The sequence below is a fragment of the Strigops habroptila genome, chromosome 3 (assembly GCF_004027225.2).
Source record: "Strigops habroptila isolate Jane chromosome 3, bStrHab1.2.pri, whole genome shotgun sequence".
Taxonomy (NCBI): Eukaryota; Metazoa; Chordata; class Aves; order Psittaciformes; family Psittacidae; genus Strigops; species Strigops habroptila.
Genome location: NC_044279.2, coordinates 35534252 through 35548466, shown reverse-complemented (window position 1 = coordinate 35548466; position 14215 = coordinate 35534252). Strand labels below are relative to the sequence as shown.

General features: G+C 42.5%; 1 protein-coding gene across 2 annotated transcripts in view; it reads right to left on the bottom strand.

The window, feature by feature from the left end:
- SRGAP1 (SLIT-ROBO Rho GTPase activating protein 1) overlaps nt 1-14215 on the bottom strand; it is a 141932-nt gene that overhangs the window by 69687 nt on the left and 58030 nt on the right. For both annotated transcript variants that reach the window (XM_030479477.1, XM_030479476.1), the window contains exon 2: nt 2430-2625. In XM_030479477.1, coding sequence (XP_030335337.1) covers nt 2430-2625 — 196 coding nt within the window. The remainder of the gene's footprint in view (nt 1-2429; nt 2626-14215) is intronic.

Genomic DNA, 14215 nt, shown 5'->3' with positions numbered 1-14215 from the left:
AGGTTAGGCAAGCTTCAGATCACTTTTAAGATACATTTTACAAATCCATGAGGCATGGACACAAAGGTATAGAAAAAGTGTAAGAATTCTGAACACTGCAAGCCACCTGAAAGTACAAAAAAAAAATCTTTCCACAAAGCTCACAATTGCTTATGGATGGAGCACATGTTTTTTCGAAAATCCATAAAGATCACTGTTGAAAGAGTAACAGTAATTAATCTTTGACATTAGAAATAAACAAGCACTGCAAGCGCATCCCAAATCCTTCATGACTAATATCACAGGTGTAGCTGTTTCACTGCAATGGATTTGTATAACTACTTAAAAGTAGTTTATGTCACAAGCATACATATTCTGTGATCAGCATCCATAAATACAGTGCTACTGCCAATCCCAGATGGTTCAATTACAAGACAAACAGCAGGACCAGACTTTTTCACAGCAGTCCAGTTCAGAATTTCCTTGTCAGGCTTTTGGTATTGTAGGCCCACTCCAAGCTTATAATACTGCAAAAAGCAAAATCACAGATGACTTCTTATTTCTTTTAAACAAAGCAAAATAAAAATATATGTAGTTCAACAACAGTTTCACAGCCAACAATAACCTGTTTATAAAATCTGCCTTTTGACTTTACTGAAATTTTAATTTCAAGTTTGCCTTGCAACTAGGTGCTTGAGAAACTTGCTGTTCTTTTTTTTTTCTTCTTTTTTTTCCCCTCTTGTGCAGGGATATTCCTCTAGTCAAAAGGATCAAGCCCGTGAAGATAAAAACAGGCAGAGGCAGTGATGAACTGAGGGAGAAAATCCTTCAACTCTTGGTAAGTTGTTCTAATAATTAACTCTTCTCACTGTTAGAAACATACCCTGTAATTCCTCATCTAATTGTCTACCTGTAGCTTTTACTCTCAGAACCAAAGCAGTGACAAATGATTAACAGACAAAAGCCTTTTCTCAATTATCAGTGTTTTGCTTTGCTATGAATCAGGAGTGAGTTAAGGAAACTTCCCCATTTTGTTGGGGATGGACATCTTAAGTGTTACAGCAAGGAACTTCTGGGTTTTATCAGCCAGGTCAGCCACCAGGAGCACCCCTAAAGAGCCATGCTGATATTACCAGGTCCTCACTGCTTCTGCATGTCCCAGAACCAATCCCTCAGACCTTCCTGCCTGTTCTAAGGGGAATGGTGGGAACAGCACAGGGCACCACCAGTTAAAGTAACTTTTGCTGCAACTTCTTCTCAAAGCAGAGAGGTGCAGAACAAAGCCAAAGGCAGGACCCCATCAATAACCCCTGCGCACATCTGCCAGTCCATGTTTAAGAACGAGGACAGATGTTTATATGCACAAGGCAAAAAGATTTTTCCACAAGCTGAATAAAACCCAGAGTTCTCTCTGAAGCGGTGACATAAGCACACTCTGGTTATTTCAGAGAATCATCATGCCACTTAACTGCATTTGAAGAAATATATACTACTGCTCTTTTGAACTGTGCAAGCTGTATTTGGATTAACTTTTCCATTGCCAGATGCATTTAGAAAAGACCTTTGTCCTGAAACAAAAGCTCTATCTGTGTATCTCCAGCACATCACTGACTGGACAGTGGAAAAAGTAGTTTATTTTTTGGTTTTACAAATATAGACTATTGTTCTATACCCCTAAGCATAACAGGGCCAGGTGAATGCATTCATTAATCAGCTCAAGTCTGGAAAATAACCAGATGAGGCTACGCCAGCAAGTAATGCATTTGAAACACTTTAGAAAGCATGCTGTACACATGTTTTGCCAGATACTACTTGACCAATTTTGTTTCACACACAAGTTACTATGCCATGAAAGGGATACATTAAATCATAAGCAAGGCATAACATTCACATCATCTTCATTTCTTGGAATAAGAGGGGTCAAGAGGAAGCTCAAGTTCACATGTAACAAGAAATCAAAGTAGATTTCTTTCTTAATGACTTTTTGCCAAATTTTTTTTTTTTTTTTTTTTTTTGTAATGGTGATTAACCTTTATTTAGACACTTTCAGATCCTATCAACTCCACTGTTAACAGATCAGCACACAGCTTTCAAGCCCTTTTGGGACTCTGCATCTCTTTTAGATGCTTGTCTATATTTTGAGCAGTTTAAATTCCATATGGTAGGTTAGGGGTAATATTTGTGCAGCTTACCTTTTAAGAAACTGAAACCACTTGCCAAAAGCTTACATGAATAATTGCAGAGAGCCATATCAACAAAACAGTATTTAGGCACCCATCTACCTTTAGCTGCAATGAGAACTGCTGTGCTGCTAAACAGGAGCGGGAATTTTAAATATGCCTTTCAACCTGGCTCAGCCTAGCAGTTCTCAAAAACAGCAGAAGCAGAGAGTGGCATAGCACTCTAGCAATGGCTAACATGGGGGTGAAGAGGAAGGAACCCTCTCTCACTTGTACTGCTGATGATCCTTTGTACTTCTTGTTTTTGCCATGAACCTCTCTGCCAATTTTTCCAGGTTTCGTGAATACTCCATCTCTATTTCCGACTTCTTGCGGAAGAAATCCTGCAGATCCTGAAGAAGCTGCACTCTCATTTCAGTCTGCTGCTCCAGGCATTTCTGCTGCTCGATGAGTTGAGCTCGGATCTCTAATGAAAGAAACACATATCCACTCAGGTCAGTGAAAGCAGATGAGAATTAAGTGTTACCAACCCAAATTATCAACACTCCAGCATACTTCAGCATCACAGCTGCACCAGCTGGACCTGGATTCAGATCCTGTGGTGGGAGACAGCAGTGGCAGCTCTCACTTCTGCCACCATTGACTTATGCCGCAGCATCCTCCCACCTGCTGCCTGTCTCACAAGCAGCTATGGCAAGGGAGTAGGACTCTCCTGGGCTCATGTGAGCAAAACACCTGCCTTCTCTTTCCTTTCCCATCCTCTTCCTGACCTCTGGCATTAGCACAGCATCTGACTTGGAGTCACTTCCTTACAGGAGGTGGCATGCAACCGTTTGAGCAGCAGCTCCTTCTGCTGCCCTGAAAAATGGCAGGATAAACAAGAAGCCTTTGGACCACCATCAGCCTACTGACTGCCAGGTGGACCATGCTGGTTGGTATCATCATGTACACCATGGAAACAACCTTGTGATAAACTCTGGAAGCATTATCCACCATATCTGTGAACAAATGAGCTTCTGTATCTGCCCCATCTTTGCCAGGGAGGGAACTGGTGTACTATGAATGGATTCATCAATATTTTACAGTGAATACAGAGGGAAAAGTTTACATATATATAGAAACAGCTGTTTGAAGATCTGCACAACGTTCCAGAGACTGTGCTACACTCATTAACATTAAAAAAAAAATCAATTTAGAAGAGAATATATGCTCACAGTTATCATCTAGAGCAACGGGGAAAAGCCTCCAGATTTCTTACCACCATTTGCTATGTGCACAATTGCTATGTGGTAGGTTTTTTCCTTTTTTTCCCTTTTTTTTTAGCACTTTTATTTCTCGAGTGCTAAGCAGTTAATCACCTTCTGGGAACACTGAGTCTAAAAACATCCCTCTGGTTCTTTTGAAAGACCTGTTCATTAGAGTTTTGTCAGCTGCCCAGGCACAGCGTAATCCAACATTGTGGAGTAAACACAGGAGTAAACATTTTGTGACCATAATACACATATGTATTTTTAAACAGTTTCATGCTATAACAGGGACTTATTGATACAAAAACAACATGCCAGAAGTGATGTCGATGTAAATGCAAAATTGTTGTGAACTTTTACTTGATTCCTAATGATGTAACCATGCTGCAGGCAAGATGATATTGGAAATCTTAGATGCCTCACTGGCTTGAAAAAGAAAAGCATGCTAAAAAACACTGCTAACTGCAAACCAGTTAGTAGTAGTAGTAACACTACAAAAATGTATCTATCTATCTGATGCGACGAGGAGCTAATGCATCCTTACTGATTTTAAAGCAGGTATGAAGGCAGAGATCCACGCTGCTGAAATTCAAATGTGTATACTGAAATAAGGTAGTGTGAGCACAAAATACATTTAGTGTGAGCCAATGCATTTACTGGAGGAGGGAGACACTGCAATATTTTCTTCCAGATCTCCTTTAAGCTACCAGCTGCTGTATTAATCATTAATGAGACCATCCATTTTTATAGTCTGGGAGGTGAACCAAAAAAATCATGGTTTGGTTTTCATTTCAAATCAGTTTGTTGGAAAAGGACCATGCCTCCAGCAAGGATAAGCCACTGTAATACAACACTGTATCAATGACATTCATGTACATAGAGGAGAAAATCACATTGGAGCTGGAAGGTCAGTAACAGGACCAAAATCCCAAGACTGCCTTTTTGGGTGTCTACTACTTTTAATACTGAAATCATGGGAAAATCCTGCATATAGGAAACAAGTTGTAGAGATTCACTGACCAGAAGCAGCAATTCTGCCCATAAGCTGGAGTTCTGACTAAATGCAAATCTATGTAGTTTGGCCATCTCCCTTTCCCACTACAGACTTTCTACCAGTTACTTTAAAAGCAGAGCTCTGTACAGAGCAACTATGTTCTGATTATTTTGTAGGTCAGTGGATCTTGCTGCTATAATTCTTCCTTTTTAGGCAGGCTTTTACCATAGCAACAAGAATGAGATTTTAGAAACAGGAATATATGAATAGAGATACAATGAGCAAGGGATGACAGATACAATATGAGAAATTGCATCAGCTTTCTGATGCTGTCTGGACTTCCAGTGGACATTTGTGGCTTCCTGCAAACTTGTATATTAGAAAACAAAACTGGAGCATAATCTCTGAAAGCTGATGGTGGCTGAAGGTGTCAAAGCTCTGAGTAAGGTGGTAAGTTAGAGGTACAGGGGGACTGCAGCTTTATGAAGGAACTTCCACAATTGCTGGCTATTTGAATCTCGACAAGGAGAAAGAACATCCTGGCTCCAAAAGGATGAGCCTCATGGCCTCCTGCTGGAGGAGAAAAAGGGGAGATGTATATCCCACTCATGCCAGCTGACCAGAGTGTCCAGAAGAGACTTCAGCATGCAGTTCTCCTTCCAGTCTTTCATGTCTTTCTGCTCCTGTACTTTTTAATTCTTCTTTTACTAGTAACTTGTGTAATACCACACTGGCAGGCTAAGGAGATGGCAATGAGTAAGACATCAAATGAGCAAATGTTGTGATTTTCATTTTCTGATAAAAGCAAGCTATGGATTTAAGAAAACCCCAAACACCAACCAATCAAGAAAACAACACCCCCCGCCCTGCCGCAGTAAGTTCCTCACAAATACTGGCATAACCACCAGCCAGCCTGAGTGGCTGTGCATCCCAAAATCACAACTGTCCAAGTACTAGTAACTAACCCTTTACCTACTGCTATGGAAAAATGCACCACGGCAACGCTATCTTCTTCAACCAATCCACATGTGTGAGTTCCCCAGGGCTACAAAGAATGGCATGGAAATTTGTTGCACAGTATTCAAAGACATAAATACCCAATATGCCATGAATGTGCCAAGTTAAAAACTAGTAAGAGCCCAAACTCCATAGATACTGAGACAGGTGCGGCAGGCAGCAGAAGGGTGCCTCTCTTATTTTGCTGGCACATTTAAATTCAAAGTCGAACTGATACCAGCTGTAATAGACAATGACATTGTCCTATTCTGCTCTGCAGGGTAGCTGATGTCAAATGATTGCCAGGCTACTTTGTGTCAGGAACAGCCAGTTTAAAGCCTGGATGAATTAACACCTTCTCCTTCTCTGTATAGCAGCTTTGAGTCATGCTCACTGGTTTTCTGGCCAGGGGCTGGTTCAAACGGAATCTCATCCATTTTCGCTGCAGCTTGAACTGCAGTGAATTCACATCAAATAGGAAAAAACTCCCCACCCTTTGTCCAAGATTTGCACACACAACCAAAGCAAGGAAGCAGCTAATGTGACCATAATTAAATCGATAATCTCTGAGTAAAGTTTTATTTCTAAAGATGTTCATGTTAAAAATTATTTCAACTACGCCCTCCTTGACAACATCCTCTACAATTACTGCATAAAGTATAAAATTTGGTTTTATTTGTGGCAGCCTTCAAGATATAACTCTAGCCTTTCAACAAATCTTTATTTCTTCTGACAAGAGGTTAAATCAGTGCACTATGAAAAGCAAAAGGAGACAAGATTATAGCTGTTCTGAGAGTTAAGCATAGAGTGGATGAAGCTGAACTACTGACATCACCCAAATCATAATCAGAAATAAACTCATGAAGGTTACCTCTTTGCACACAGTATAGTATTACAAATAATTACTTATATAGCACTGCAGTAATACACCGTATTACCCTGGAGAAGATAGGCGTAACCAGTTATAGGCCAGTGACCCTCCTGAAGGTACCCATGGTGAGATATACTGCAATGTGACACAAAATAATGATGCTGGCCATACACCAGCAAGGAACAAGACTCGTCACCTTCACTTCCACACACCCCAAAGCACCAGGCTCCATCACATCCCAAAAAGCCACGGGAAACTCCCACAGAAGCCAGACACCTTGTAAATACACAATATTAACCAAATTAACCCCAGACCAACACTCTGCATGCAGACTGCCACCCCACCGCAGTACTCCCCACTGCAACGCCCGCATCCCTGCCCTGTGATGCTCCGGAGCCCGACACCCTGCACTAGGCTGTGCCTAGTCTTCTCAGCCCTCAAGACCTTCCAGACCACCACGAGCCCCCACTACCAACTCTTGACCAAAGCAACGCCAATGAACACTTCCATGGTGCTGTTACACGCCTGCCCAAGCCACCCCAAACGCTGTTGCAGCCTGCCACCCTCAATTCACATTTAAATGGAATTAACTCTTGCGCTTGCAGAGCAGCCCTGCCAAGGTTTTTGGTGTTTGCTGAAAGATACCGAAGGTGTCATGAGCCAGACACCTCTGTTTACCCCCTCTAGAAGCCTCCCACCTGCTGCCTCACCCTGCCTGGCAAGGAGCTATATTTAAGTCAGGATTACAATACATGAACTACACATTAATGCAGTAGTATTACTGGATAATAATACAGCCTCAGGGCCTCACCCTGCAAAAGATTATAAAAGCAAGTAGCTCATCAGAACTATTTGAAAGTACAGAATGGCTCTCACAAAGCACAGTTATGTCTGCACGTTTTATCTGCTCGGGTAACTTCAGACAAAGCTGTATCACCTCCTATCTTTCTTTATATACCTCCTTCACAGAAAAATTACAATTTTAGATTAGTTTTAAACCACTTAGAAATACACTAAGGACAACACCTGGTATTTTAGACTTCTTATTTCTAAACCACTACCTCTTAGTAATTTTTTTTATCCCTGTGAGCTATCAACACACATATCCCTCATTATCACATTTATGGTATCTGGATCATATTTCACAGGAAAAGATTCAGACTTTAAATTCAGCCTAGATGTCATCTGGTGACCGACATGCACTTGTAATTAAGCAGATATTGGAGCATTAATCATCTTGCAGTTCCTCCATGAAGACACTTGACTCTTACGTGACTCTCACTGTGTCTCAGTTATTTAGTGTAAGAAAGGCTCATGTCTGAGCCTGATGCTAGAAGCTGGGGTGCTACGTTGCGGGACTGATCTTTCCAGTTTCATCCCAGCTTTCTGCCTTTGTAAGGACTTGTGTCTGGCTTCTCCGTCGAGATGGGCAGAACTTTGGTCCAGCTGAATGCAGCTGGTCAACATCTGGAGTTTAGGTTTTGTTTCAGGAAGGTGCTTAGCTGCAGCCCACCAAGGATGCTGCCAGCAGAGAAACCACAGCACGAATCACTGACAGGGCCTGGGGTGCCCCTGTGCACAGATAGTAGTCCTTAATGCCATGTCACCCCTAGGATCAGTGCTCCCACATCTCCCAGGGATGGTATCCTGCCTCTCAACAGACAAGATAAAGACGATGAGAAGTATCAGCCCTGTGGTGGGTGCTTTGCCCCAGCTGCTGATACTCCTCTCTGAGATACCCAGCCTGAAGGTACTAGTGTTGAACAAGTGTTTATTTCCCAGAGCCATTTCTCAGGCTAGAAAGCTAGTATTTCTACGACAAATGGCAAGGGAAGCTCTGTGGCTGGCAGGGAGCCTGGCTCATGCTCTCTTCCAGGTCCTTGCTGCCATTTCCCTGGACCTCAAGCACAAAATTCCACTTCAAAAGCCAGGAAATTCCACCAGCCTGACAGCTGATGAGAGATGCTGGGGTGAGGATCTTGCAGGCTACTGCAGAAAAGCCATTAGACAGATCATGAGCCTGTCCCAAAACATTAACTTTCTATGACAGACTAGTGAAAATCACTTCCCAGTGTTCAACATCCAAGTAAGAAGTGTGGCTGCACGAACACTGATGATGCCCTTGAGCTTTTTAAGGCAGGACTTTGTGGACATTGTTCTGCCTCCCAGCTGATTTCACTTAGGATGTTGAGCATACAGCTTTATGCATGTTCCCACTCAAAGTGAAACCTCTGCAAAGCACACCCCAGCTCTAAATTTACTGTGTGGCTTTGTGCCATTTCCCAGATAATTAATTTCAGACTTTTTGTTTGTTTGGGGTTTTTTTGGGGATGTGGTTGAGTTTACCTTCGACGGAATACATCTCCAGGCTGTAGTAGTCTGTGGAAATGGATGGGGAATCAGAATCTCGCCAGGTATCTACAGAGCTGCACAAAGGGCCAGGAATCTGAAGCCCCTGTTGACATCTGTCAACCCCTCTGAAAATTGTAAACCTTGTTCATTCAAGCACTTTGGCATGCTTAAAGATAAAAACAGTCCTTATGCAGCCATTAGCAAGGCAAGCTGATGGAGAAGCCATTTGCAGGATGAAGACAATTGTTTACAGGTCGCTTCAGTTGTCTTGTTGAAACAAAGAGAGCAGAGAAAGAACGACCCCCTCGTTGCAGCAGCAAACTTTGTTCTACACATTCAAGCAAACACATTGCTACCTACTGCAGCTATAGACTGATCAACATGTCCCCAACCAGAACCGTGTAACTGGGGGATCCCAGTGGACAGGATCCAAAAGGGGTGGCTGCATTACGGCACCTTCCACCTTCCAGTTCCCCTTGAAATGGGAAGACATGTCTGGAAAAGCTAAGAAAACCTCTATATGTAGCTGAAGAAGCTTTTCTTCTTGTTGTTCTTGGACTAACGCCCTCCCGCTATTCATAGCCACAGCTGCTGGTCACTTGGCTGCCTACAGTCCGAGCCTGAATGGAGGGCAGCATGCCAGCTCATGGCTTGGCAGGACACTTCTTGCCACAGCACTCCTGCCAAGCAACTGTGGGTTTGAGTAAGCAGTCTGCCTGCACCACATTTTGAGTGCCGCTGCTTCTGCGGCAACTGTTCCTTTGCACCCATAACTAAGTGCTGGCACTATGTCCTACCAACCCTTGAGCATGACATACTTTGTTCTTCTTCTGGTCACAGGAGCTGGGACTCTGAGGACAAAACCTTTCATCCCTCAGAGGAGAGGAGACTGTTTTGGCCAACAGTAAAATCCCAGCTCATCCCAAAACACTGCCAAACAGAAGACAGTAAAGTGCAAGATGCCTCCTCTGCCTCAATGATCTGATGCAAGGTCTTTTACCAGTGTGACCCAGTCCTCACCCCCTGCTGTGGGAGCAGATGCTGTCTTTCAATCCAACTGTCCCACGTGCGGATAAGCAGATCAGTTCTGCAAACCACCAGCATACAAAAGAAGAGCAAAGAATCCACATCAAATAAGCCCCAAAACACACTTAAGAAGAACAAATCAAAGCAGAAACTACCCCAACTGTGGCATTCATGGCAAAGGTCCGTAGCCTGAGAGAGAAAAGAGACAGACAGACAAGGAGACTGTGTACATCTTTGTCTGCCAAGCAGACAGGCGATCATGCAGTAGGTGTCTAAAAACCCATTTAGGTCATCTGAACTGTCAAGATCTGTGTGACAACTTATTCTGAAGCTTCTGAAGGGCTTTGACTGTCTGGGGTTTTTCATGCTTGTTAAAGATACCATGATCCTTTCCTTGCAGACTTAAATTTTGGGACAAAAAGAAAATTAAAAGGAGACTCAGTATTTCCAAATCTTTCTCCTCACCTATAGAACAGAAAAATGACTCATGGCTCCCCTCTGAATAATTCTTTGCTGGATTGACATGAGCATTCTACAAGAAAAAAAACCCCAAACCATTTCCCTTCCTGGCCACAGATTACTAGAAATCTATTATTTAATTTGGTTATTACAGAGTGCTGTGATTGCTCTAATTGGTAGCTGAAATGTATCCTTTCTTCTGATTATTTTCTCTCTATAGAAAATTATTTCTTTATAGAACCATTTCTTAACTATTCAACAGAATTCACCCAGTACATGCTCTATGCCATATTCTTGTTACATACTTGCTCTTCTGTGTTTAGATTGTAAATTCTACATTTGAACTAGCACCTAAGGAAATTTCAGCTACATCACTTCATAAAGAGGAACAAAAGAACCCCCTCATTTCTACAGCAATAAAAGCAGTTTTAGCTGACCATCAACCAATGGTCAAACTTGCATCTCCCACAAAATTCAGGTCAGCAAAAGATCAAAGCTTGTAAGCTAAATTCTGACCTCCCTGAAATAGATCTGTCATTAATTTTACTCATGCTGGGATTACTGTCTTTACTTAAACTTACAAGAAGCTTACGCTCATCCAACTGACATACTGCTATCAAAGCAGGCAGCCTTTTTCCTCTCTTACATCCAGGCTACACAACTCTCCCAGGTCACTGCGTCTCAGTACCAAAACTTCTACAGGCAGGAGGACTAACCCATACAGGGAAAAGAAGTGTTTCCTGACAGTTATGCTCCACGAGTATCGTCAGAATAGGGAAGAGAACAGCAGATGTAGCTCAGACCACTCATGTCAGTGCCGCTGCAGATAAGCCTCAGTCTCTTTCCAAACCTTCCCAAAAGGTTTATAAAGCTATAGCCAAGATCATTTCCCAGCAGCAGCTTACACTGGTAAATGAAATACTATGTTCTCAGCAGGCTTGGCAGGAGCATGCGTGAACTCTTTGGAGAGGGGGCCCAGTTTGCATTGACAGCAGCGTGCAGGTGGGCAGGGTGGAAGCAGAGCTTGGCACACACGTGCCATTGCCACAAGACTGGGACTGCGAGAGAAACTCAGCCTTATAAACGGGATGATCTTTGAGGACCAGCCGAGAAGCTGTTCTGAAGTGAACATGTCACTGCTCGACAGGTGGAGTTGTTTTACTGCTCCTGAAATGCTGTATCTGTTCTGCAAAAGAAATCACACTACAAGGTATCATTTTTCTGAGTGACAGTCAATTCCCTTGCTCTTCAGAGATAAACTGCTAGCAGGTTTTATCTTTCTGTATGTGTAACATTATCTGTTGTGCTTTTATTTTGGGCCACCTGGAACTTCCAAAAAAAAGAAAAAAAAAAAAAATCCCCTTATTTTTGTAGCAATTCTCAACCTATGCATTCACTATTTTAACGAAGAACTCATTAACATTTGCTTTTTAAAAATTAGTATAATAATATCTCCTTGGTTTGTGTTTTGTGGGGTTTTTTTTGTTTGTTTTTTTTTTTGTTGTTGTTGTTGTTTGTTTTTTTTTTTTAAGTAAGTCAGAACAGACTTGAGGACATAGTTACAAAGTTTGATACCACTCAGGCCACTGTTTATAGAGCTGTACAAGGAAATAAGCACCACAACATGAGCTATCACCCAGACTCTGCCAATGGAAAATGACCATGGGAGCAAAGAAGCCAAGAAATGTATCTTTCATTTGCAGTCAATGTAGCATTCCCAAACCAGCCTAATTTCAACTCAACTTCCAGGGCCAGTGCCCCACCTCTGGGGGTATTTCTGGGCCCACAGCCCTAAGCTACTCAGCTACAGAGTTCTCAGACACTCTGTGGCTAACTGGCCACAGAGTGTCCTTAACGAGATGGTGTGGACTGCAGCCCTCCAAAGGGCTCCTATGAGGTGAGTGATGTATGCATCAGACTGCAGCAACAAACAGCAAGAAACGGACAAGAAAATGCACAGTAGCTGGTAGTCTTAAAGCTGATGGTAAAATGTAAAAGCAATGCTGGATGTACACAGGTTTACAGACCCTGGAATCACCATCGTTAGTACTAAAATGCTGGCAAGGTTGTTAAACAAACCATTCTTGCTATGGAGGAATTCTGGATAATCTTTTGTTTCCCACGTGAAACTATATTTGGTCACAGCTATATTGGTTTTTGCAATTTCCTCTGTAAGCAGCAGCAAAAAGGAAGAAATTATAAGGCAGATGGAAGACGCGGCAGTCCTTTCCTTTCCCATTTTAATTTGCACTGGAGATGGTGTTCTGAGCACGCCGGAGCTGCTGAAGCACTGGGGAACCTTGAGTCCTGCCTGACACTGCTTAATTATCTCAATGTGGCAGATTTAGGTCCACTTTTTTCACTCCTCTCAAGGATTCAGAAATTATTGTAGTGTTTTTATTAACTCATGACTTCTCTAATTAAATTTAGGTGGTAAAAACCATGTAAATCCGATTTCAGACCTCCGTAGGTGCTCTGATTTTTCAGAATAATATCCAAGTGCTGGAAGATCTGTAGTGAATGCAAGTCCCCAGTTACCCTGGAAACAATTCAAGGCAACTCCACTCCTTTAGCACCCTAATTGTGGATGTCTTTTCTGCTCCCTGCTTGCCCAATCTCCAGGAGTTTATTTTCTTGAAAGATGTAATGTGACGATTCAAAGAACATTTCCCATCATTCTGCCCTAGCCCAGATTAAGCAGAAACAAATAATCAACTACTAGGTGCTGTACCAGTACTTCAACAAGCAGCGTATGTATGTCCTTGCTGTTAAGTCTGTGCACTAAGCACGAAGTAGTGCAGCACCTGTTTTCCAAAGGTTCTTTTAAAGTTTCTTCAAAGTGCAGAACACAGTATAAAGGCAAGTATGTATCAGGAAAATAGCTTGTCATGATCCAAACAGTAACTAAAACCTAACAATCTTAATCAGCTTCTTTACTTGTAAATGGGTGAAGCCAGGTTAAGTCGCTGCTGCAAGGCTGAGGCTGGAGCTGGCTCTGAGCAGTGCAGCAGTGTCTGCTCTGTGACAGACACTGCACCAACCATCCACTCTGATATGACCCCAGGCTCAGCACTGACACACATCTTTTACCTCTGGAGAAGCTGAAACCTCCCTACCACATAGACGTGAGCACCATTTCATTTTGTTAAGCACTGCCACAATAAAACCCTTCCTTCTTAATATCTCGGGTGGACAGCTGAAAATGTCTGAAGGCTTTTTCTAGAAATTAAATGTTGAGAGATGTGTTTTTTCTGGACAAAAACTGAATTATTCTGAACCTCCAGCAGGTGACGTAGCTGTTAAAATGAGTTATGCTGTCGGCAGCACAGGGCAGGAACCCCTGAGCAGTGGGACACAAGGGAAAGCCATGAAATCTGCACATCAATCAGATATGGCCTCTCCCGTATGTTGATGACTATCACTGTGATAAGACTCAGGAATTAATAACTAGATAAAATGCCCTCCTTACATCCAGTGAAAACAATTCTCCATGCATGGCACATCTTTAGGAGGTCAGTAAAACATTTTTAGTATGACATGCATCCCAATGCATGCCATAAATAAGAGCATGGGTTTGAGCCAGCCATGGCTTTCAGTGACAGCTTTTTAAGTCCCAAGGTGAAGCCACAGTCCAGTTAAGGACAAAAAGGAAACCGCAATTTGTGCTCTGTCTGCCAGGATTTTACCCACATCCCTTTTTAGCCCAACCTGCCTAACATGCAGCAAAATACTTTCACTATTGCTCGTTTATCTTTGATACATTTAACTCCTAAAAAATGCAGGTTTAACATATTGAGCACTTTGGTGTTTTTCTGCTAAAACAACTTTGCATTTCTTTTGCTGACAGATCCATGATGCTCCTCTTCCTCTCAGACACAAAGCTATGCCACTGTGATGCCTTCAACACTAGTTTCAAAACTTTATGTCCACATCACATGCTAATGACTCACCCGAGGACATCCTTGTAGTTGCATCAAGTCCTGTCTACTCCAGTCAACCAAGTGGGGCAAAGACACTATCTATCTTGGGCAGCACACCAGAGCTGCACAGCCTGGTTTAGTTGCTGGCACACTTCTGAGCACAGCGTTCGTCCCTGCCCATGAGGACCCTC